General features: G+C 44.4%; 1 protein-coding gene across 1 annotated transcript in view; it reads left to right on the top strand.

Annotated features, from left to right (window-relative positions):
* qsox2 (quiescin Q6 sulfhydryl oxidase 2) overlaps positions 1 to 23,398 on the top strand; it is a 61,491-nt gene extending 38,093 nt beyond the window's left edge. Inside the window, exons 11-12 of the mRNA XM_052037020.1 lie at positions 8,245 to 8,433; positions 20,317 to 23,398. Of these exons, the coding sequence (XP_051892980.1) occupies positions 8,245 to 8,433; positions 20,317 to 20,840 (713 nt within the window). The 3' untranslated portion in view covers positions 20,841 to 23,398. The remainder of the gene's footprint in view (positions 1 to 8,244; positions 8,434 to 20,316) is intronic.
* Positions 23,399 to 23,712: the final 314 nt, after the last annotated feature.

The following is a 23,712-nucleotide window of genomic DNA, read 5'->3' as shown; positions in this document are numbered from 1 at the left end:
GAAAAAGTTGTCCCTCAGATCCCTTCCATCTTATCAACACTGGTTATGATTTTATATACCTGTAAGGTCACCCCTCAGCCTTCTACACTCCAGGGAAAAAAACCCCAGCATATTCAGTTTCTCCTTGTAACTCAAGCCCTCCAGTCCCCATAACATCCTTGTGAATCTTTTCTGCACCCTTTACAGCTTAATGATATCCTTCCTATTGCTCAGCGACTAGAACTGCACACAATACTCCTGATGAGGTCTCACCAAAGACTTGTACAGTTGCAACATGACTACATCTCCTGTACTCACTGCCCTGTCTACCTTTTGGGGAATTATGTATCTATACTGCTAGGTCTCTCTGTTCTCCAACGTCCTACCATATACTGTGCAAGTCTTTCCCTGGTTTAACTTGCCAAAATGCAACACCTCACACTTGTCCAAGTTAACTTTCCATCTACCATTCCTTGGCACACTTCCCCAGTTCATTTGGATCCTGTTGTAATCTTGGGTAACCTTCTTCACTACACCACCAATTTTGGTGTCATTCTCAAACTTAGAAGTCATGTTAACAACATTGTCATCTATATTAATGATTTGGATGACAAATAACAGTGGACCCTGCACCAATCCCTGTACTACACCACTGGTCACTGACCTCCAATCTGAATAACAACCCTCCTTCCACCAAGCCAATTTTGTATCCATTTCAGCCCAGAACCTACAACCCCTTGCATAAAAAAAGAAATGCTTCTCAGCTGACATGATAGTTGATTGAAAAGGAGTGAGTAAATTTGGTGGGGGGGGGGGGGGTGAATGGGTATTATGTAATTGTGTAGAATTTTTCAGTTTTCAATCAACTTTTGCCTGTTTTCTCTCTTCCCCCCCACCCCCAAGTTGTTGTCTAAACTGAAGTTATAAGGCACTGTTTTCCTTAATAACTTGAGATGGGAATGTACATTAGAGCAAGGTTAGTCCCATCCTTTAGGATCTGATAACTTGCCGCAGGGATTAACTCAAAAGCTATTTGAGTTTGTTGCTAGGAGCCACAGAATAACATTTTCCAATTAACAGGTAGATTTTCCATGATAACATGATTGATTAGATGAATAGTGTATTTTTAAATTTCACTAGCTCAGAAACAATTGATTCATTTTTCAAACTATTGTGGCGACTCACCGTCTAGTCGGGCGAACCGGCTCGGCAGTCGGGTTGCGCGGCGTCGGAGCGACGAGGCCCAAGATGGCGGCGGGCCTCGTCTTTACGAGCGACGGGGAGAACCCGCGCGCGGGAAAGTCCTGATGACGTAGGACTTACGTCATTGCCGGTTTTTTTGGGCGGGAGTTTTTCTCCCTTAAAGGGCCCGCACAAGGCGGGAAAATAAACCAGTTCTGTTTGGCAATCATCCGAGTAGAGTCTTGTTTTATTCCGCGGTAGTAACCGCTACATTGGTGACCCCGACGGTCCAAACGGCTTTTGGACCCGCGAAATGGACGACAGCGCAGCAGCCAACGCAGTGGCCCTCAAGCTGCCCACCTTTTGGACACTTCGGCCCAGCGTCTGGTTTGACCAGGCCGAAGCGCAATTCCACCTTCGGCAGATCACCTCCGACTCCACGAAGTACTACCATGTGGTTAGCTCTCTGGACCAGGAGACAGCCGCCCAGGTTGGAGACTTCGTCCAGTCGCCTCCGGAGGAAGATAAGTACCCGGCTTTCAAAGATCTTTTGATCCGGACCTTCGGCCTCTCCCGTCGTGAGCGCGCCGCCTGCCTGCTTCATCTGGATGGCCTGGGGGACAGATCCCCATCCGCCCTAATGAATGAGATGCTGGCATTGGCCGAGGGACACAAGCCATGCCTGATGTTCGAACAGGCCTTCCTCGAACAGCTCCCCGATGACATCCACTTGTTGTTAGCTGATGCCGACTTCAGCAACCCCCGTGAGGTGGCCGCCCGGGCAGATGTCCTGTGGAGGGCCAAGCGCGAGAGCGGTTCGTCCGTCAGTCAAATCACCAGGCCGCGAGCCCAACGCCTGCCTCGCCCGGCCCCAGCAACCGAGCAGCCACGCCCCAGGAACGCAGACGACGACACGGGTGACCAGCTGTGCTTCTACCATCAGAGGTGGGGTGCGGAGGCCCGTCGATGCTGCCCACCCTGCAAGTTTCAGGGAAACGCCAGGGCCAGCCGCCGCTGATGGCTACGGCGGCTGGCCGCCGACAGAGCCTCCTCTTCGTTCAGGACAAGAAATCTGGACGGTGTTTCCTCATTGATACTGGAGCGGAGGTCAGTATTTTGCCCCCGACAGGCCGCGACACTCGTGACAGGCCACCAGGTCCTCTACTCAATGCCGCCAACGGTACAACGATACGGTCTTTCGGCACCCGTACGCTTCAATTACACTTTGGCGGCAGCCGTTTTACCTGGACCTTTACCCTTGCCGCCGTCGCCCGACCACTCCTAGGCGCCGATTTCCTTCGGGCCCACAACCTGTTAGTCGACCTGCGAAGGAAGCGGTTAGTCCACTCTAGCACTCTCCGGACCTATCCCCTGGGAGAAATCAGCCCACCAGCCCCGCGCCTGGACTCCATTACCCTTTCTGGCGACGATTTCGCCAAGCTCCTAGCCGAATTCCCATCGATTTTGGCACCTTCGTTTACAAATTCTCGGCCCGCACATGGGGTACGACACCACATCATTACCACAGGGCCACCCCTTCATGCCCGAGCACGACGATTACCTCCAGACAAGCTCCGCCTGGCAAAGGAAGAGTTCCATCACATGGAGGAGCTGGGGATTGTTCTCAGGTCAGACAGCCCCTGGGCCTCCCCCCTGCACATGGTCCCCAAAGCCACCGGAGGGTGGAGGCCCTGCGGCGACTACCGCAGGCTGAATGACGCCACCACCCCGGACCGCTATCCCATCCCTCACATCCAGGACTTCGCAGCGAACTTACACGGGGCCCGCATCTTTTCCAAAGTGGACCTCGTTAGGGGATACCACCAAATCCCGGTCCATCCGGATGACGTCCCCAAAACTGCGATTATCACCCCATTCGGCCTGTTCGAATTCCTTCGGATGCCATTCGGCCTTAAGAACGCCGCGCAGACCTTCCAGCGGCTGATGGACGTGGTAGGCCGAGACCTGGACTTCGTGTTCATTTACTTGGACGACATACTGATCGCCAGCCGTAACCGCCAGGAACACCTTTCCCACCTCCGCCAGCTGTATTCCCGCCTCCGCGATTTCGGCCTCACGATTAACCCGTCCAAGTGCCAATTCGGACTTGACCCTATCGATTTCCTCGGCCACAAAATCACCAGCGACGGGGCAACACCCCTACCCGCCAAGGTGGATGCTATCCGCCATTTTGCCCGCCCCGACACAGTCAAAGGCCTACAGGAATTCCTTGGGATGGTCAACTTTTACCATCGTTTCATCCCTGCAGCAGCCCGTATCATGCGCCCTCTGTTCTCGCTGCTGGCTGGTAAGGGCAAGGACATCACCTGGACTGACGAGGCTGCGGCTGCTTTCGTTAAGGCCAAAGACGCCCTGGCAGACGCCACGATGCTGGTACACCCTAGGACTGACGTCCCGACTGCCCTCACGGTAGACGCGTCCAACACCGCGGTGGGTGGGGTACTGGAACAGCTACTCGAAGGCCGCTGGCAACCCTTGGCATTTTTCAGCAAACACCTTAGACCGCCCGAACTGAAGTACAGCGCTTTTGATCGGGAACTTCTAGCGCTGTATCTGGCGGTCCGGCATTTCCGATACTTTCTAGAAGGCAGGCCTTTCACCGCTTTCACCGATCATAAGCCTCTGTCCTTTGCCTTCTCCAAAGTCTCCGATCCCTGGTCAGCTCGTCAGCAGAGACATTTATCCTACATTTCCGAGTTCACAACTGACATCCAACATGTCTCCGGAAAGGATAATGTCGTTGCTGATGCACTTTCCAGACCAACCATCCACAACCTATCCTTGGGTGTCGACTACACGGCCCTGGCTGACGCACAGCAAGCCGACGACGAACTGCCCAGCTACAGAACTGCAGTCTCGGGTCTGCAGCTCCGAGATTTCTGGGTTGGTCCAGGTCAGCGGACCCTACTTTGCGACGTTGCGACTGGTCAGCCCCGCCCTATTGTCCCTGCAGCCTGGCGGAGACGCGTTTTTGACTCGGTACATGGGTTGGCGCACCCGTCCATCAGATCTACTGTCCGACTGGTCGCCAGCAAGTTTGTCTGACATGGCCTGCGCAAACAGGTCAGTGAGTGGGCCAGGACTTGTCTGCACTGCCAGACGTCAAAAATCCAGCGACACACCAAGGTCCCACCACAGCAGTTCGAGCCTACCCGTAGGAGGTTCGACCACATACACGTCGACCTCGTGGGCCCTCTGCCGGTTTCAAGAGGAGCCCGGTACCTCCTTACCATCGTGGACCGGTTCACGAGGTGGCCTGAGGCAACCCCCCTGACTGACATCACAACTGATTCCTGCGCCCGAGCGCTGCTCACAACTTGGGTCTCACATTTTGGCGTTCCGGCCCACATCACTTCAGACAGAGGCACCCAATTCACTTCCAGTCTCTGGGCTGCATTAGCGAACCTGCTAGGGACGCAGCTGCACACCACCACGGCCTACCATCCTCAATCAAACGGGTTGGTGGAACGTTTTCACCGCCATCTAAAATCGGCCTTGATGGCCCGCCTGAAGGGTCCTAACTGGGTTGACGAGCTGCCTTGGGTCCTGCTCGGCATACGCACTGCCCCCAAAGAAGACCTCCGCACTTCGTCAGCTGAGCTTGTATACGGGGCGCCACTAGTTGTCCCCGGGGATTTCATACCTGCCCTTCAGGACCAAGGGGAACAACCCCCAGCAGTTCTACAAAGACTGCGCGAGAAGCTCGGCGCCTTGGCCCCGATTCCCACCTCACGGCACGGTCAAGCCCCATCCTGCCAGCCCAAGGAACTACGGGACTGTAAGTTTGTTTTCGTTCGCAGGGGCACACCTCGGGCGCCATTGCAACGACCATATGAGGGACCGTTCCGAGTCATACGGAATAACGGATCCACTTTTATTTTGGACATTGGAGGCAGGGAACAGGTTTTCACGGCGGACCGCCTCAAACCGGCCCATTTGGATCTGCAACAGCCTGTCGAGGTTGCCACGCCACGACGCAGAGGCCGCCCCCCTAAGCGGCAGCTGGCACAGCCCACGGACCTTGGGGACTGTCTCGCCGGTTCTGGGGGGGGTTGTGTGGCGACTCACCGTCTAGTCGGGCGAACCGGCTCGGCAGTCGGGTCGCGCGGCGTCGGAGCGACGAGGCCCAAGATGGCGGCGGGCCTCGTCTTTCCGAGCGACGGGGAGAACCCGCGCGCGGGAAAGTCCTGATGACGTAGGACTTATGTCATTGCCGTTTTTTTTGGGCGGGAGTTTTTCTCCCTTAAAGGGCCCGCACAAGGCGGGAAAATAAACCAGTTCTGTTTGGCAATCATCCGAGTAGAGTCTTGTTTTATTCCGCGGTAGCAACCGCTACACTATTCCATTTTCTGACTGTGGTTTTCAAGTATTTTTGTTAAATATTAGTTGTGTTAACGTTGATGAAGAGAAAGCTGATAGTACTTTTTGACAAAGCACTCCTTAATTGTTGATGAAATTTGCAATTACAATTGTTTGAAATGAGTGGCAGGAGTTTTCAAGGTCCTTTGATTATTTGGGGGAGAGTGTTGAGATAAAATAAGGCCCTATTAAATTAATAAAGCTATGATTAAAGGCCAAGTCATGACAGGTGAGCCAGGACTTGTGGCAAAATCCTCCTGTGCTACTTGTGAAATCAGGAATTCTTCCACAATTCCTGCTGATCACGTATGCCGGGAATGTATCCATGTGGTAATTGGTTTATTTACTGTCAGATGTACCGGGATACAGTGGAAAAACTTTATTTTGCATGCCATCCATACAGATCATTTCAAGACCTAAGTACATTGAGGTAGTACAAAGGAAAAAGTAATAACAGAAGGCCGAATATAATGTTATAGTTACAAAGAAAGTTCAGTGCAGGTAGACAATAAGGTGCAAGGGCCATGACAAGGTAGATTGAGAGATCAAGAGTTCATCTTTAACATAAAAGATGTGTCTTGAAGAATTTTAATACAGGATAGAAGCTGTCCTTGAGCATGATGGTGCATGTTTTCAAGCTCTAATATCTTCCCCCCAGTGGAAGGGGGGAGAAGAGAGAATGACTGGGTGGGAGGGGTCTTTGATTATGTTGGCTGCTTTCCTGAGGCAGCAAGAAGTGTAGACAGAGTCAATGGAGAGGAGGCCGATTTTCACGATGGACTGAGCTGTGTCCACAACACTCTGATTTCTTGCGGCCTTGGGCAGAGCAGTGGCCATACCAAACTGTGAATCCGGATGCTTTCTATAGTGCATCTATAAAAATTGGTGAGGGTCAACGGGGACGTGCCAGTGTAGGTACTGGTTAATGGGCATTACAGAACTAAAGCTGCAAATGGATTTATTATGAAGCAGGAAGGGAATGGGAAACTGCTAAGCACAGGAATATGTTGGATATACCGCTATGGATATTGTTAGGTGAAGTAGCTGATCAGGGCAAGATCACAGCAGCCAACTTCATGCACAGGAGTGGAAGAAAAAGAGCTGAAGGACGATGGTGATAAGGGATTCAATTGTAAGAGGAACATGCAGGTCCCCTAAAGTCAGAAACAGAATTTCTAATTGAGAACAAAAAAGTGAAAGATTTAATTGGACAAATACTTCTGTCTTCACAAAGGGAGACGCACATAACCTCCCAGCTATCTTAAGGAAGCTGGGGTCTAGTGAGAGGGAGGACTGAAGAAAATCAATATTAGGGAAACTGATAAGATTGCAGGAAGGCAGATTGTTACCTGAATAGTGATACATTAGGAAAAGGGGAGATGCAATGAGACCTGCAACAGTCATTGGAAAGTAAGCATGCAGGTGCAATAGCTGGTTAAGAAGGCGCGTGGGTTTCCTAGCAAGAGGAATTGAGTACAGGACAGGGATCTCTTACTACAGTCAGGCAGGGCCTTGGTGAGACCACACCATGGCTAATGTGTGCAGTTTAGTCTCCTTATCTGAGGAAGGATGTTCTGGTTGTGGAGAAGGTGCAGTGAAGTTTCACTAGACTAATTTATAGGATGACAGGACTCGTGTATGAAGAGAGATTGGGACAATTGGGTTTATATTCATTATAGTATAGAAGAATGAGAGGATAGATAAAGTAAGGATGTAGAGCTAGGGTTTTAAGCCTAAGGATACAGGGTAAGCAATTTAGTATTTGAGGTGAGGAGGAATTTCTTCACCCAAAGAGTGGTTTAACCCATGCAATTCTCTCTCACAGAAGGAAGTCGAGGTCAAATCATTAAATATATTCCAGAAGGAGTTAGATGTAGATCTGCGGGCTAAAGACATGGTGATATGGGGAGAAATTGGGAATGGATACTGAATTTGGATGATCAGCCATATTTGTATTAAGTACTGATGTTATATTAAATGGTTCTTTCCTGGCTCACTGTGTATCACAGAACTTTTATTTGGCTAAGAGGAGGTTACTCTTTAGGTTTGCCATAAAAATATTTAATTGATAGTTCATTTATCAGAAGCCTTTAATAACTATATTCGCAGCTCCTTATGTGTATGTTTTTGATTATGTACTAATGACTCTATCCAGATAGCAGCATAATGTCATTGAATGCTACTTTATGTGACTGCCTTTTGTATCTGTAATGTAGATAGTCCAATCATCCTGCTGAGAGTGGGTCATTTTGTCAAGAAGGGGACAGTTTCTGTTTTGTAGCTATACAATTCTTGTAGTTACAGAACAGGCAGTAAGGTGATAACAATGTATGGACTTCTGCTGTCCAGTTGGGATTTTACATAGAATTTGTCCTCTATGGGAAAAGTTTTGACTTACAGGTTTTCTCTTTGAATAGAATTGGATAAAGCCGAATTGGGAAAATACTTAATGATTAAGATTTTAAAAATAAGTTTTGAAATTGGTTTTCCAAGTGCAAAGAAAAGTTGAGCAGTACTTTCATTTAAAAAGTACCTGTCAGGGCAAATGAGTTTGAGGTTAGTAAATTTTAATTTTTCAGGAACAAAAGGATTACCGGTGTCGTGAGAAGGTAGTTAATCCTTTTGAAAGGATGCTCTTGTATTAGGTGCTTTGGGCTTTCCCTGCTCCTTAAAGAGGAAAGTTGATTTTTTTTTCCTGTCTAGGTTTTGACAATGGACCTCAAGTAGTTCTACAAGTTATCAGAAGGTACATTCATCATTTCTTCGGCTGCAGGAACTGTGCGCAACACTTCGAAGAAATGGCTAAAGAATCTATGGATGAAGTGGAAACACTAGATGGTGCCATTCTCTGGTTATGGAAAAAGCATAATGAAGTGAATAATAGACTCTCAGGTAAGAGAAGTTGATTTGATTTGTTTTAGGAGTAAGCGCCATAGATTATGTTGCCATAACGTTTAAAGATCGGCAGTGACCAGAAAGGTACATAATATATGTTCAAATATCTTCCTTTATTGCTGTATTGGAGCAGCTGAGTACCCACGCTATAAAAACAGGCCTTTGTTTTGGTCAATTGAGGGAAAAGGGCATTTGAAGATCAAGATCTCCAACCAGGCAGATAACTCATGGTCTAACAAGCATCACTGGTCCTTGTCCTCTTGTGTTCCTCTGAGACCTGGACTACCTGCAGTAGTCATCTCGGGGCACTGGAAAAATACCACAAATGCTGTCTCTGCAAAAGAATAAGCGAACTAACATCAGGGTGCTTTCCTAGGCTAACGTCCCCAGCACTGAGGCCCTAGTTACAGTACTATCTATGTTGGGCAGGCAACGCTGTTCACATGCCCAATTCCAGGCTCCCAAAATAGGCACTTTGTCATGGGAGGAGATTACTAGGTGGACAGAAAAAGATTCAAGGATGTGCTCAAAATTTCCTTGAAATGCAATATCCTTGGAAAGCTCCTGGGAATCTATGGCCCATTATCACTCAAAGGAGGAGTACATTATGTGCATTGAGAGCGTGCACAATTTGTGCATAAGCCCTTTCGATAGAATCTACTGTTTCCACATTGGCCTCATTAATTGCCTAAATTCCCACAAAGCCATAGTGGAAGCAAGTTATCTTCAGTCCCGAGGGACTGCCTAAGAAGATGCAAAGAGAATCTTGCACTATGCTGGATATCACAAAAGACATCAGATTTTCTGTTTTTGGTAATAGTTTAGAGATAAATTTTGAACACATCACAAGCAAAAGCTCCCTTTCTCTTTTTCAAAGTAGCACCATGCGATCTTTTGTATCACCTGAGAAGACAAACATGGCCTCTGTCTTGTATGGAAACAGTACCTCTTGATAGTGCACCATTCCCGGGTACTGTACTAGCGTGTTACCCTAACGTTAATGCCCAAATCTCCTGGAATGAGCATTGATTTTAGATTTAGATGAGAATGATCCAAATTTGAGCTAAAACTGACACACTTCTAACAAATATTGAGAAATTCTGAATGAACCAATTGGGGAACTCTGAAGGAACCATATGGGAAGCTTGCAATTCTCCAGTGTGGTGGTGCTGCGCATTAAATCTTCAAGAAGCAATGTGCAGAACAAATGACTCTGAGCTCATCTCTGGATTGCTGCAATTGTGTGAGGTTGCCACCCTCTGGTGGCCTCCAACAGTGTCAAGTGATGGTAATCTCACATTGCTGAGGCATGGAATGGCAATGTTGTGGATTTATGTCTGTCTTTGGAGATTTACATACAGATCTAGGTTGGTATTGGAACTCATCAATATTCACTGAAACATGCAAGAAAATGAACTTTAACATTAGTAGAACATGGGTTCTCTACCAATCTGCCCCTGCTGCACAGCACCACCCTCCAATAATACATTTCCATAACAAGACCCTGGAAAATGTGAACCAATTCCCCTGTTTTGGGGGCCACTTCTAATCGAAGGCAGGTATTAGTGATGAAATTCACCATCCCTTTCAATGCACCAGTACAGCCTTTGGGCATCCTGAAGAAAAGTGCACACTACACTCTCAGCTCTATTGCAGCTAGAGATCATCAGTGCATTGAAGAAACAATTCATGGATGTTCTCAAAACCTCCCTGAAAATGTGTAACATGCACACCAATTTGTTGGAATCTCTAGCCCATGACCATCCAAAGGGAGAAGGAATATTTGGAGCAGAAATAAACCCACCATAAGGGGTTGAAAGAGTGCACCACCTCCCAAACTGCTCACCCACCTGCCTCATCAAGCATCTCCTACCATACTAGTGGCAGAGTCTACAGGTCCCACATTAGCCTCATCAGTCACCTCAAAACCCACAAAACTTGAATTGAAGCAAGGTGATGACCTTGACTCTAGGGAGCTTCCTAAGAAGTGTTGAGGGACTGCTGCTTTGTCACATAATAGATGCTTTGTCTGTTTTCTGAACCAGAAATAAAAGATCCTGTGTAATTTTAAAGAATAGGTGGTTCTCTAGGTATCCTGGCCAATGCTTATTTCTCGATCAATCTCACAAGAACAGATTTTTAGTCATTATCACAATGCTGCTTGTGAAAGCCTGCTGTACGCACGTTGCGTTATACTTCAAGTAGCATTTCTTTGGCCATGGTCTCAGAACATCCCAAAAGAACTTTGTAAAGGCTGCTTTGGAAATAGAAGGTTTTTTAAAAAGAGAACTGCAACTAGGGAAAATGAATGGTTACCTCCACAATCAAACTGCACAATCCTGGTTTGGTATAACCAATTCTTTTTGTTTGGTTATAAATCTGGAATTCTTCACTGAGCATTATTCAGGAAGCATATTTGGCACAGGAATAGTGCTGGCTCGAGAAGAAGAAACTAAGGTGGCCTTACCAGTATTATTCACATCTTGAAGTTTTTGTTTTAACTGATTTAAGTTCTTTTTCTTGGGCAGTTCCTCAGGGTTGAGGATGACTTGCTTACACTCTTATTTTGTGGTTTCTGAGGTGAAAGCTGCAGATCTTTTCCACAGATGTGCAAGGAGGTACTTGACAGAAGTGAGTGGATGGTTTGAGAGATGTACTCCTTCTGTCGTTTCTGCATGGCTTTTGTGTGCTCACGTGTTCATGGACTTGAGATTATAAATACCACCCCAAATACTTTCTCCAATATGAGTTGTCATAGTTCAGGGGTTCCCAGGAGTAACTGACGATGTTGAATTTTTTTTTTTACATAGAACATAGAACAGTACAGCACAGTACAGGCCTTCCTGCCCACGATGTTGTGCCGTACTATATGAACACCTACTCCATGATCAATCCAACCCTTCCCTCCTGCACAGCCCATATCCCTCCATTTTTCTTACTTCCATGTGCCCACCTAAGAGACTTTTAAATGTCCCTATCGTATCAGCCTCTTCAACCAACCCCAGCAGTGCGTTCCAGGGACCCACCACTCTCTGTGTAAAGAACCTACCTCTGACATCTCCCCTGAACTTTCCTCCTCTGAACTTAAATGGATTTCCTCTTGTATTTTGTCCTTCTGTCCTGGGGAAAAGGTGCTGGCTGTCCATTCTACCTATGCCCCTCGTAATCTTGTACACCTCTATCAAGTTGCCTCTCATCCTGCATCACTCCAAAGAGAAGCCCTAGCTCACTCAACCTTTCCTCATAAGACATGTTCTCTAATCCAGGCAGCATCCTGGTAAACCTCCTCTGCACCCTCTCTAAAGCTTCCACATCCTTCCTATAATCAGGTGACCAGAACTGAACACAGTACTCTTAAGTGTGGTCTAACCAGAGTTTTATAGAGCTGCAACATTACCTCATGGCTCTTGAACTCAATCCCCTGACTAATGAAGGCCAGCACACCATACACCTTCTTAACCACCCTATCAACTTGTGTGGCAACTTTGAGGGATCTATGGACTTGGAACCCAAGATCTCTCTGTTCCTGCACACTGCTCAGAATCCTGCCATTAACCTTGTACTCTGCCTTCATATTCATTCTTCTAAAGTGTATCACTTCACACTTTACTGGATTGGGCGGCATGGTAGTGTAGCGGTTAGCGCGACGCTATTACAGCGCCAGCGATCGGTGTTCGATTCCTGTCGCTGTCTAGAAGGAGTTTGTACGTTCTCCCGTGTCTGCGTGGGTTTCCGCCGGGTGCTCCGGTTTCCTCCCACATTCTAAAGACATACGAGTAGGTTAATTTGGGGTTTAAAATGGGCGGCACGGACTCGTTGGGCCGGAAGGGCCTGTTACCATGCTGTGAATAAAATTTTTTTTTAAATTTAATTTAAAAACTCCATCTGCCACTTCCACACCCAACTCTGCATCCTGTCTATATCCCATTGTAACCTACAACAACCTTCTACACTATCCACAACACCTCCAACTTTCGTGTCATCTTCAAACTTACTAACACATCCCTCTACTTCCTCATCCAAGTCATTTACAAAAATCAGAGCCTGCGTGCCAGAACAGATCCCTGTGGAACACCACTAGTCACTGACCTCAAGGCAGAATATTCTTCATCTACTACCACCCTCTGCCTTCTGTGGGCAAGCCAATTCCAAATCCACACAGCCAAGTCTCTATGGATCCTATGCCTCATGACTTTCTGGATGAGCCTACCATGGGGAACCTTGTCAGCGCTTTCCTATGTCAACGCTTTACTGAAGTCCATATACACCACATCCACTGCTCTACCTTCATCTCTTTGTTTTGTCACCTCTTCAGAAAAACTCAATTAGGCTTGTGAGGCATGACCTGCCACTCTCAAAGTCATGCTGACTAACCCTAATAAGGCTATGCTTCTCCAAATGCTCATAAATCCTGTCCCTAAGAACCTTCTCCAATAGCTTGCCCACCACTGACGTAAGACTCACTGGTCTATAATTCCCAGGATTATCACTATTACCTTTCTTAAACAAGGGACCAACATTAGCCATCCTCCAATCCTCTGGTATCACTCCTGTGGCCAGGGAGGATGCAAATATCATTGTCAACACCCCAGCAATCTCTTCCCTTGCCTCCCATAGTAACCTGGGGTATTTCCTGTCCAGTCCCAGGGACTCGTCTATCCTAATGTTTTTCAGAAGCTCCAACACTACCTCTTTCTTAACCTAAACATGCTCCAGCACATTAGTCTGTTCTTCGCTGACCTCACATTCATCAAAGTCCCCCTCCACAGTGAACACTGAAGCAAAGTATTCATTAAGGACCTCCTCTGCCTCCGGGCACATGTTTCCCCCTTTATCCCTGAGTGGTCCTACCCTCATTCCGGTCATCCTCCTGTTCCTTGGGGTAGATGCCTTGGGATTTTCCTTAATTCTTCTCGCCAAGGCCACCTTTTCTTGCCTTCTAGCTCTCCTAAGTCCCTTAAGTTCCTTCCTGGCTACCTTTATAATTTTCAAAAGCCCTACCTGATTTTTGCTTCCTAAAGCTTAAGTATGCTTCCTCCTCCTTCTTGACTAAATATTTCACCTCTCTTGTCAACTATGGTTCCTCTACCCTACCATCCTTTCCCTGTCTCAGTGGGACAAACCTATCCAGAACCCCATGCAAGTGGTCCCTAAGCAGCCTCCACATTTCTTCTGTGCATTTCCCTGAGAACATCTGTTCCCAATTTATGCTCTCAAGGTCCTGCCTAATACCAGTGTAATTAGCCCTTCCCCAATTAAAAGCTTTCCCTTATCATCTGTTCCTATCCCTATCCATGGCTATGCAAAAGGTCAGGGAATTGTGGTCACTATCTCCAAAATGCTCGCCCACTGAGAGGTCTGTCACCTGACCAGGTTCATTGCCTAGTACTAGATCCAGTATGGCCTCTTTTCTGGTCAGCTTGTCCACATACTGTGTCAGGAATCCTTCCTGGACACACCTAACAAATTCTGCCTCATCTAGACCTTTTGCACTAAGGAGGTGCCAATCAATATTAGGGAAGTTGAAGTCTCCGATGACAACCCTGTTATTTTTGCACCTTTCCAAGATCTGCCTACTTAACCATTCAGTGTCCTGGAAGTTATTGGGGGGCCTATAGAATACGCCCAATAGTGATCGCTCCCTTCCTGTTTCTGACTTCCACCCACACTGACTCAGTAGACGATCCCTCCACGACATCCTTTCTGCAGCTGTGATTGTCCCTGATTAACAATGCCACTTCCCCCCCCCCACCACCTTTTACCTCTCTCCCTATCCCTTTTGAAACATCTAAACCCCAGAACATCAAGCAGCCAATCCTGCCTTTGCGACAGCCAAGTCTCTGTAATGGCCACAACATCATAATTCCACGTACTGATCCATGCTCTGAGTTCATCACCCTTATTCTTAATACTTCTCTCATTAAAGTAAAGACATTTCAACCCATCCAACTGACTGTGTTTATGACCTATCCACTGCCTATCCTTCCTCAGTCTCTCTGCATAATGCATCTACATTTTACAACAACTGCTCCACTGTCTGACCTAACACTCTGGTTCCCTTCCCCCTGCCAACCTAGTATAAATCCTCCCCAACAGCTTTAGCAAACCTGCCCGCAAGGACATTGGTCTCTCTCGAGTTCAGGTGTAATCCATCCTTTTTGTATAAGTCATACTTTCCCCAGAAGAGATCCACAAATCTGAAACCCTGCCTTCTGCACTAATTCTTCAGCCACACATTTGCCTGCCGTATCTTCCTATTCTTACCCTCACTGCCGCGTGGCACAGGCAGCAGTCCAGAGATTACCACCACTGAGGTCCTGCTTTTTAGCTTCCTTCCTAACTCCTTATATTCCATCTTCAGGACCTCATCCCTTTTCCTTCCAATGTTGTTGGTACCAATGTGTACCACGACTTCTGGCTGCTCTCCTGCTTAAGAATGCTATGGACTCTATCTGAGATGTCTCTGACTCTGGCAGCTGGGAGGCAACATTCTATCCAGGAGTCTCGTTCTCATCCACAAAATCTCCTATCTGTTCCCCTAACCAATGAATCCCCTATCACTACTGCAGTCCTCTCCCCCCCCCGCCCTTCAGTGCCACAGAGTCAGACTCTGTGCCAGACACCTGGCTGCTGTGGCTTTCCCCTGGCAAGTAGTTTTCTTCCCCCTTCCCCCCCCCCACCCCCAAACAGTATCCAAACCGATATACTTGTTATTGAGGGGAACAGCCACAGGGTTACCCTGCACTGACTGCCTATTCCCTTTCCCACCCTTGGCGGTCACTCAGCTACCTGCATCCTACGACCTGGGTGTAACTGCCTCCAGGTAACTCCTGTCTTATCTCAGTTTCCCAAATGATCCAGAGTTCATCCAGCTCCATCTAGCTGTTTGCCACTATGAACCTAGGCTCTGCGAACATCCTTGAATCTTTTAATCTATTTGTCTAGAAATTTCTTTCTGTGACAGAGCATGCAATAGAATAATTGTTTCAGGATTCTGGTGTCAGGAATGCAAATGACATTGCCTGCCCAGTGGAGCTAACTGACCCTAATTAGGGTCTCATTGCTGAGCATGTTGTTCTGGAAGAGGACACTCGACATTGGTTGGTTTGGAAGTGGCATTGGCAGTATCTTTCCAGTATATTGAGTCACCTGCTGTAAGAAGTCCAAATCTCAAAAAATACATTGGGCTGGTATCACTGCTACCTGGTAGGCCATGAGTTTTGTGCTCATTACCCTTTTGCTCAATTGGCTGTGCTGGCACGTTGAAGGTAATGGTGAATTTCATCATTAACGTGTGTTTTCATTCCTGTGGGGTCTCCTGAGGTGAGAACGTAATTCACTTTTGCAAGAGTCTGGTCATGGGCCTTTATTCTTGGAAGGCAGTGTTGTGCAGCAGGTGTAGGTTGGTAGAGGACCTTTTGTCTTGTGGATGTTGAGTGCAAGGCCCATCCTCCCATAATGCTTCAATGAATGGGTCAGTAATGGCCTCTAATGGCAAAGCACTGTTTGCAAGCACATACAAATGCAAGTGTAGTCTACATCTTGCAGTTAGACTACTGAGGTTTGGGCATTCTTAGTTCTCGAGTGTAGCTTGAACATTTTCCTATTAGTTCTGAAGATTAGCTCCATTCCTGCAGAAAGTTTATTGGAAGTGAGGTGGTAGCATTGTGGTGAGGAAGATCAAGAGAAGTGTCAGATCATTGATGCAACTTCGTTTGGCATCGATCTTCACTGAATTTGGCTCTGTTGTAGGCTCATTGGTTAGGATCATTGCTTGCATGCTGTCATGAAGCAAATGTAACATTGTGACAAATTTCTGTGGGTAGCTCAATTTGTGGAGGATGTTTGATAATCTCTCCTGATTATGGAGTCAAAGACTTAAATAAAGTTGAGAAAGTTCATGTATAGCAGTTGATACTGTCCCCTTTATTTTTGTTCTGGAGAGGTGGTGCAATGAAGATCATGTCCAGTGTGCCTCAAAATGGATGGAATTGATGCTGATCTTCAAACTGAGGTTGGGGTCTCCAAGAATCAATAGTCTGTTCAAAAGGCATTGTAGTTAGCCTCAATGCTCAGAGCTGGGATTTCAGACTGCAGTCCTCCTACTTCCAGTTAATCTGGATCCTCTCCCTTTCCCCGCTCTTTATTGGTCTGGAAATTCAACCCTCCCCTTGCCCTACCAATAATCCAGATCTTGTATCTGCCCAACTTTTATACAGATGCATTTGTCAACTGATAGTACAGGCACAGTCATTTGTTTGGTATATGGAGTACATCAGGAGTTAGGTGCATGTCATTTAATTTTATTGGGAGAGGCTCAGGAACAAAATGTTATACTTCAACAAATGCATATTGAGTTTGCACTGTTAACTTATTCCAACATTAGTTTCCTTGTAAGTAAATGTGAAAATTTCAGTTGGGGAATTGCAATGGTTAATTTAACCTGGTTTTGCATATCCTGTGGTGTTGTAAACATGTAGTATGTAAATTGCCTGTTTTGTTCTGCATCTCCATTGTTGAGAGGTCATTGTTTAGAAGTTGTATTCAATTACCACTTGAATGCAAGTGGACTGTTAAGTACTGTTTTGCTAATGTCAAAAAAGAAAGGAGAGGGCATCTTCTGAAGCACGTATTTTGAATTATTGCTCCCCAATATAGATGAATTGTCGCCTTTTTGTAAAGGGCCACCCTTAGAGGGCAGCGTAGCCTGTCTGATCAGGCTTTTTGCTGCATTTTATTCCATATATATTTTTCCCTATCTATACCATATACTGAATACCCAAGCCTGTCTAATGATCCATAAAATGGATCCCATTTACTAACACAAGGCCAAATGGCGAGGACAATGATTGATACTGACAAACGTACAATAACACCACAGCAGGGGTGTGCACAAATTAATTGTGCTCTGCAGCTGCAGCTACACTAGTCAACTTGTAGTGGCTACTTGTGTGCTTCAGCCGGTTTATCTGAATAGCAGTCTGCTTTTTTGTGTGGTGTGAAGGAAATATAGACTAAGGCTTACAGGACAGCTGTGTTCTATCGTTCAGTTTATTTTATTTTTCCACTATAAACAGCACAGGACTTGCGTGTCCATTGTGTTTTTGTAACTGACTGTTCAGAGGCATCAAGTAAGAGGTCACTGTGGCACCCAAGAGATGGTCACATTTGAAAATTCAGCCCTTTCCGCCCTACCCCCTCCCACCCCATCTTTGGAGAATTATGACACACAACCTGTCATCTGTCGACCAGTAACCAGTGAAAGGGAGAATCCTGCTGCATTCACAATTCACAAAGTAGGAGTCAGTTGGTTTTGTTTTGCTTGTGTTGTAATGAATTGTTAACCAGGCCCAAGGCCTATACAAAAAAGGCTTCAAAGAAACAGCTGGTAGAGGAGGCAGTTAAAACTGAATAATGCATCTGTCAGCGCGTACCTTTAGGCACTGTATGCTTAAAACTTTCAGAAGTTAACCTTGTTTTAGAGACCAAGACTGATTCCTTTAATTTTTCTACAATGATGCTGCAATATTTTAAATTAGCAGTTCCTGTGCACCCTTTGTGATAACAATTATGCACAGAAATGAGATTAGTTCAAGTCTCTCCTCAACTGGAAAAGTAGAAAATATGACATTACAATGTTGCAGACTGGGCATATTTTCTTATATAATAGGTACTGAACAGTTACCCCTAATGAATTACACTTATCACCACTTTGCTTATGCAACTGCAAGAGTGCTTCAATTTTCAGAAAATGAAGATTAATTTACACCTTCGAAGGTTGGGCATTTACTACCATTTTTTGGGTGAATTCTACAGTCAGAATTTGCCTTACCCAGCTGCTTATAAAATGCAGAAATATGGTCTTCGATCAGGCTTAAGTTAGTATAGAATCATTTTCACTGAAATTGAATTCTTTTCACACAGTGATCTATCCATGTACCCATAGTTTTCCTCACTTCTGCTTATAAAGACCATGTTCATCATGCGTCCCCTAATCAAAGCAAGGAATTGTACTACTGTTGGAACATTTTCCATAACTAATTTCAACAAAATGGTCTGTTTTCATGAAATAACAAGACAGGAAGTCATTGGCAAATTGGAAAAGACAGTTAAATTCAATGAGTAGTATCTGAAGTCTTCCAAGTGTTTATAGTAGGACAGCAATACAATACAGTGCTGTTCATACATTAAAATAGGAGAAGGTCATTCAATCCTTCTGGCCTGTTTGCCATAATTCAGTATTAAATTTCATCATAAAATGTGTGACTTCTCATATTTTTGGGACTAGTTTTAAGTATCAGAGCTTCGCTGTTTTGTTTAAATGTCACGCATCTTGGATTGGTAGGACACAACTTCTGGCTACATCAGGACATTGAAGAAAAAGAAACCATGCCTTTGGCTCACTCCAAAAACCCTACTCTTGACATTGACTCTGCCCCCTTTTCGACTACTTTGTAGAATTATTCTCTGAATCCTTTTTGACCTAATCTATTCATCACACAGCCTACCTACTTCTGTAACATGACTTGCCTCTATCCACCTGCTCCTGAAATGCTCATTGACCATTCATCTTGATTGTTTCAGTACTCAGTTGGTGGGCTTTTCACCAACCTTCAACTCATCGTGAATACTGCTGTCTCTTACTCCATCTTCTTGTACGTGGCCAGGTTGACTCTTTCCCTTTGCGATTTACTGATTCATGGTCCCATGTAGAATCAGATGTAACATTCTCTTGTTTACCTCCTGATATAATCTCCCTTTGCCCAGAACCCCCTTTTGATTTGTTTCAACTGCAAAGGACCCCTTGGTCTGGAATATCCTCCCTAATTCTGCCATACTGTCCACTACAGGTCCTTCATAAGACCTTTCTCAAAAGCCACCTCTGTGACCAAGCTTGTGTTTCTCCATCTGCCGCTGCTGCCCCCACCCCCCAATGCGTTTGCTCATATGTTGTGATAATCATTATGGATAGCTTGGGGTCAAAAGTCAGATGAACTGAAAGAGCTCTCTGAACTAGTCAACTTTAAGCACTACAAAAAAGAAAGGGTAACTTGTGCATCCATGGAGTTTTATCAACCTGTAATGCAAGCAACTCAGTGAGACAACCAGCAGCAAGTCCCTGAAACCAGGCACATGTATATTTTCAAAATATTGGTGTTCCATTGTGTAGTAAAAATGTGGATTTCTGTGTGCGGATGAAGGAAACCCCTAAGCACTAACAGGTACTAAAATCCTCCATTTAAGTGATTTTTTTTCAAAGTTAAATTTGAGAATTCATTCTTGTTCTCGGGTTGGGTAATATTATGACCATTCCAACAAACTTGTGATGCAATCAACATCAGAAATGAAGAGAAAATAACAATGAGAAGAAATATCTGTTTAATTCTGATCATTGACTGTAAATTTGAATCCAAGTGGCAGCCAGTTAGATGTTGGATCTGATTATTCTGCAAGTGGGTGATGGGAGTGAGATGGTAGAGGAATCAATAAAGTGCCCATTGACCAGGTGTTTATGCTTTTGTGCCCATGACTATTCTTACTCAAAATAGATACTTGTGAATTCCAATTTAAATTCATAATCCTACGTGGGTGTTAGATGCAGCCAGTGGAAATGCAGATTATGATGCTTGCATCTAACGCAAAGCCATTACTGCTTGATGAATTCAGCGTCTTTACCATCCAGATTGTGTATTATGATTGGATTACTCATCGGTGGTGCATGAGCATTAAAATAGTTAATTTGGTAGCTAAGATGCATATTTTTTTAAAAAAGGATGTGAATCTGAGCATAATTTAAATATTTACTCTTGTCTATTTCAAGAGTTATCTGTGGATAGGGCACTTCTAATGTTGTCTAACTGTTGACTTTTGCTGACTTAGGTGCTCCAAGTGAGGATCCAAGGTTCCCTAAAGTGGCATGGCCAACTCCTGACCGCTGTCCCGCTTGTCATGATGAAATCAAAGGCCTCCATATCTGGAAGGAAGAGGAGGTTCTGAAATTTTTGAAGTCTCATTACAGTGTGGATAATATTTCATATAAACATAGTGGACATGAACCTCAAACCCACTTGGCAGTCAATGAAGCTCAAAAAAATAATGGAAAGAAGGGTAAAGAACGAGGGCCACCCCAATTGATAAATGGCCAAAAGGAGCAAAAAGTCAACATCCCGAACATAGACCAAAACTCAAGATACAGTGCCTTGGTGAAGCGAGAACAGAACATAGCCAGCCACAAAAAAGAAATTAAGCAGGTTTCATTTTTTGGAATAGGCTTTTCCAATGCAGACATGAGTCTCTGTGTCATGCTGTATGCAGCTTCCTGTTTTTTCCTAATGATCATGTACTTCTACTTCCAAATGAGGTCAAAACGGTGGAAAAGCAGATATAACCGTCCTTGTGTTTAAGACTATTTTAAAATAAGTTCCAGAAAGAAAATGACTCATCTGTTTTGCATAGGTAGTCTTTCTGGAGAGGAGATTCACAGGCCTCTTCTTGCCCCAGGTCACACCTTCACTTTTAAGTATTTCAGTCTGGACAATGATGCAATGTTTAAGTTTAGGTCTAACGTGACTTATGTGACTATTTTCCAGAAATTCCACCTCCTTTAGACAATATGAAAAAAATATTTAAGTTGTTTGTGTGCCTTTTTAGAGGAATTTGCATGGTGCCCCACACATCATTCCTTTCCTCCCCATTTCTGATTGCTGAATTTGGTGTGATTTCCGTGGAATTGGAAACCCACTGATATCTCATCCGTGCACCCTTTTACACAATGCCTTGACAAATGTCAAATTCAATAGGATGAGGGGTGGATGTGTTGCATTATATCAATCTGTGTCTGATTTATTGTTAATATTCTGTTCCACCTCTCTCTCCTTTGTCGCCCTTTTTCTCCTTTTGAGGTCAACAAAATTGGAAGAGCTGGGCAGTGAACTTGGACTTTTATTGATATGTTTTGTTTTATTTTGGAGCAAGAGGTTGTGATCTTGCTCTAATCCCTCTGGTGCTCTAATTCTCCGTATATGGTGTTTGGTACCAGACTGACTGTCCCCAATGTACGTCACTGGACTAAATTCCAAACATCAGTCTCAAGTGGGAGACCTCCTAACCTCCACTACACTAATTAATTTAAATATCTTCTGATCCGACACTTCCAGTTCTAATTTCAAGTGATATTTAACTTTACCAAGCTAAAGTCCTTTCATTTATTCAATAATTGTGGCTGTTTTGGCATGGGCATCAGGGAGTTTGCAGACAATGTGCTAACTTAATATTATTTGAGTTGTGGAGCTTGCTCTTCACCATTTCATTTTCATCTAGTTCACACCAGAGATTAGCCTCCTTGTTGAATTTGTACTCTTGTGTGTACCACCTTCAGAACTGAATACACTAATTTGAGTTTCATGATCAGATCCTATACCATGTGGCATAACTGTTAGCATTTTGACTGTATCTCATTTAATATTCAAATAACTTTACTTCAGTGTTCAGGTATTAAAAATTTGAAAGAATCGTGCATTTCTCTCTGCTGAATTAATCATACTCATTGGAAATTTAGGAATAGTTTTGGTATGTTTTAATCACACACCAAGTGCAGTGCTTTCTTTGTGACGATACCAACCAGGAATGTTCTCCAAATTCGTTTTTGTTCAGACTCCTTGTACACCGAGTCAGTGAAAAATGTTATATTTTTGGAAGATGTATTTTTTCATTGATAAAATAATGATGTTTAACAGAATTTGCCTGAATGAAAGTCAATAAATATTTTAACAAATTGTTGTAGCGGTACCACTTTAAAGTAGAGCATGCACTAGTCAGAGCCTAGTGCTTACGTTTTTGTGGGAAAAGATTTGATGCCTTTTGCTAGTGGCAGTGTCACTTCACTTTAATGTAAAGGTGCTAAACGGGTAGCTGTTTGTTATCTATTGTCTGCAAGGAATCAAGGTTCCACTGACAGACAAGATTTGCTTAATTATTTATAAGCATGCAGAAATATTGCTGACCTCGTTTCACTGACCAAGGATCATTTATTCTGGCAAAGTGTCCTTTTGTTTTAAGTTCAATTTGAAAACAATCTTTGTTTAATAGAAAGATATTTTCCGGTGATACTAAAGAGATTGATTGCTGCCAGTTCTGAGCCCTTTTAATTTTTTTTAACAGATGGAATAGCCTGATCTTGTGAGGTTATAAAGATGTGTCAAATATTATCCCAGTGCAATAGTTAAATTGTGAATTTGGAGTCAAGTACATTCCCATGATGTTCTTCCAGCATATTTGTAGGGGAGAAGCTCATAATTCATCTTGTGCCACAAACAAGCCTGATGTTTTAGATATTTAACCTAAGGGATCTTGCTCATAACTTTTTGGTTACTTTTCTAGACTTTGCAATTAACTATCTTAAGCATGTGTTGAGACCAAATTCCTTTGTCTATGAACAGAAAATGAAAATGTTTTCATTGAATTGTAATGGTGTCTGCTTGTCCAGCTTTGATGAAGAGTCCAATTGTCTTGTATTTGCTTTCACAGCATTCCCTTCCTCAGCCACATAAACAGCATCTTTTTTTCAAAATGTAGCTATGCTTTAAAGGTCTAACTGATGTTCAGTAGGATTACCTGCAGTATTAATTGATGAATTATCATTCCATACCCAGCCTGAAACCTCAAGGTCCTGTTGCACAACAGGGAAAAATTCCATTCAGTATTTGATTCTGGTTTTAAATAAATTGAATACCATTTATTCATTCAGAAAGCTGCCATCACTTTGCAAATGTTTCTTAAAGATAATTGATGTCTGGTTTAATTTATTTATTTTATTCATGGCTGCCATGATTTTTCAGTTTGCTGAATTGTTCTTGATATAAAAATGTCAGTCAATGCTATATATTTTCATTAGAAGGAAATGTACACAATATTTTGTACTTTAAAAAAAACCTCAAGGAAGACTTATCCTCTTTGAAATAAATTATGCTGCAACAAACTTCCAAGTCTGGGTCAGCTTTTTATTGAATGTCATGAACCTGTGAAATTCCTGTTTTGTTTTATAATCTGCATTTCTGGTGCAATGATCGACTCCAGGTATCTGCTCCATATAATGCTCAATAAGAGGCAACTTGTTCTTACTATAGATAAAATATAAAGGCCACTACATTCCTTGAGCTATGCATGAACCTGTTTGTTGCATCTCCATCTGGCTAAAGACTAAACTTTGTGCATGAATGCTTTCACAACTGAATGGAACTGTACTTGCCAGCCACCTGAATATTGGCCAAATTTTAC

This window comes from Pristis pectinata, chromosome 23 (assembly GCF_009764475.1).
Source record: "Pristis pectinata isolate sPriPec2 chromosome 23, sPriPec2.1.pri, whole genome shotgun sequence".
Taxonomy (NCBI): domain Eukaryota; kingdom Metazoa; phylum Chordata; class Chondrichthyes; order Rhinopristiformes; family Pristidae; genus Pristis; species Pristis pectinata.
This window is presented reverse-complemented; position numbering and strand designations above follow the sequence as displayed.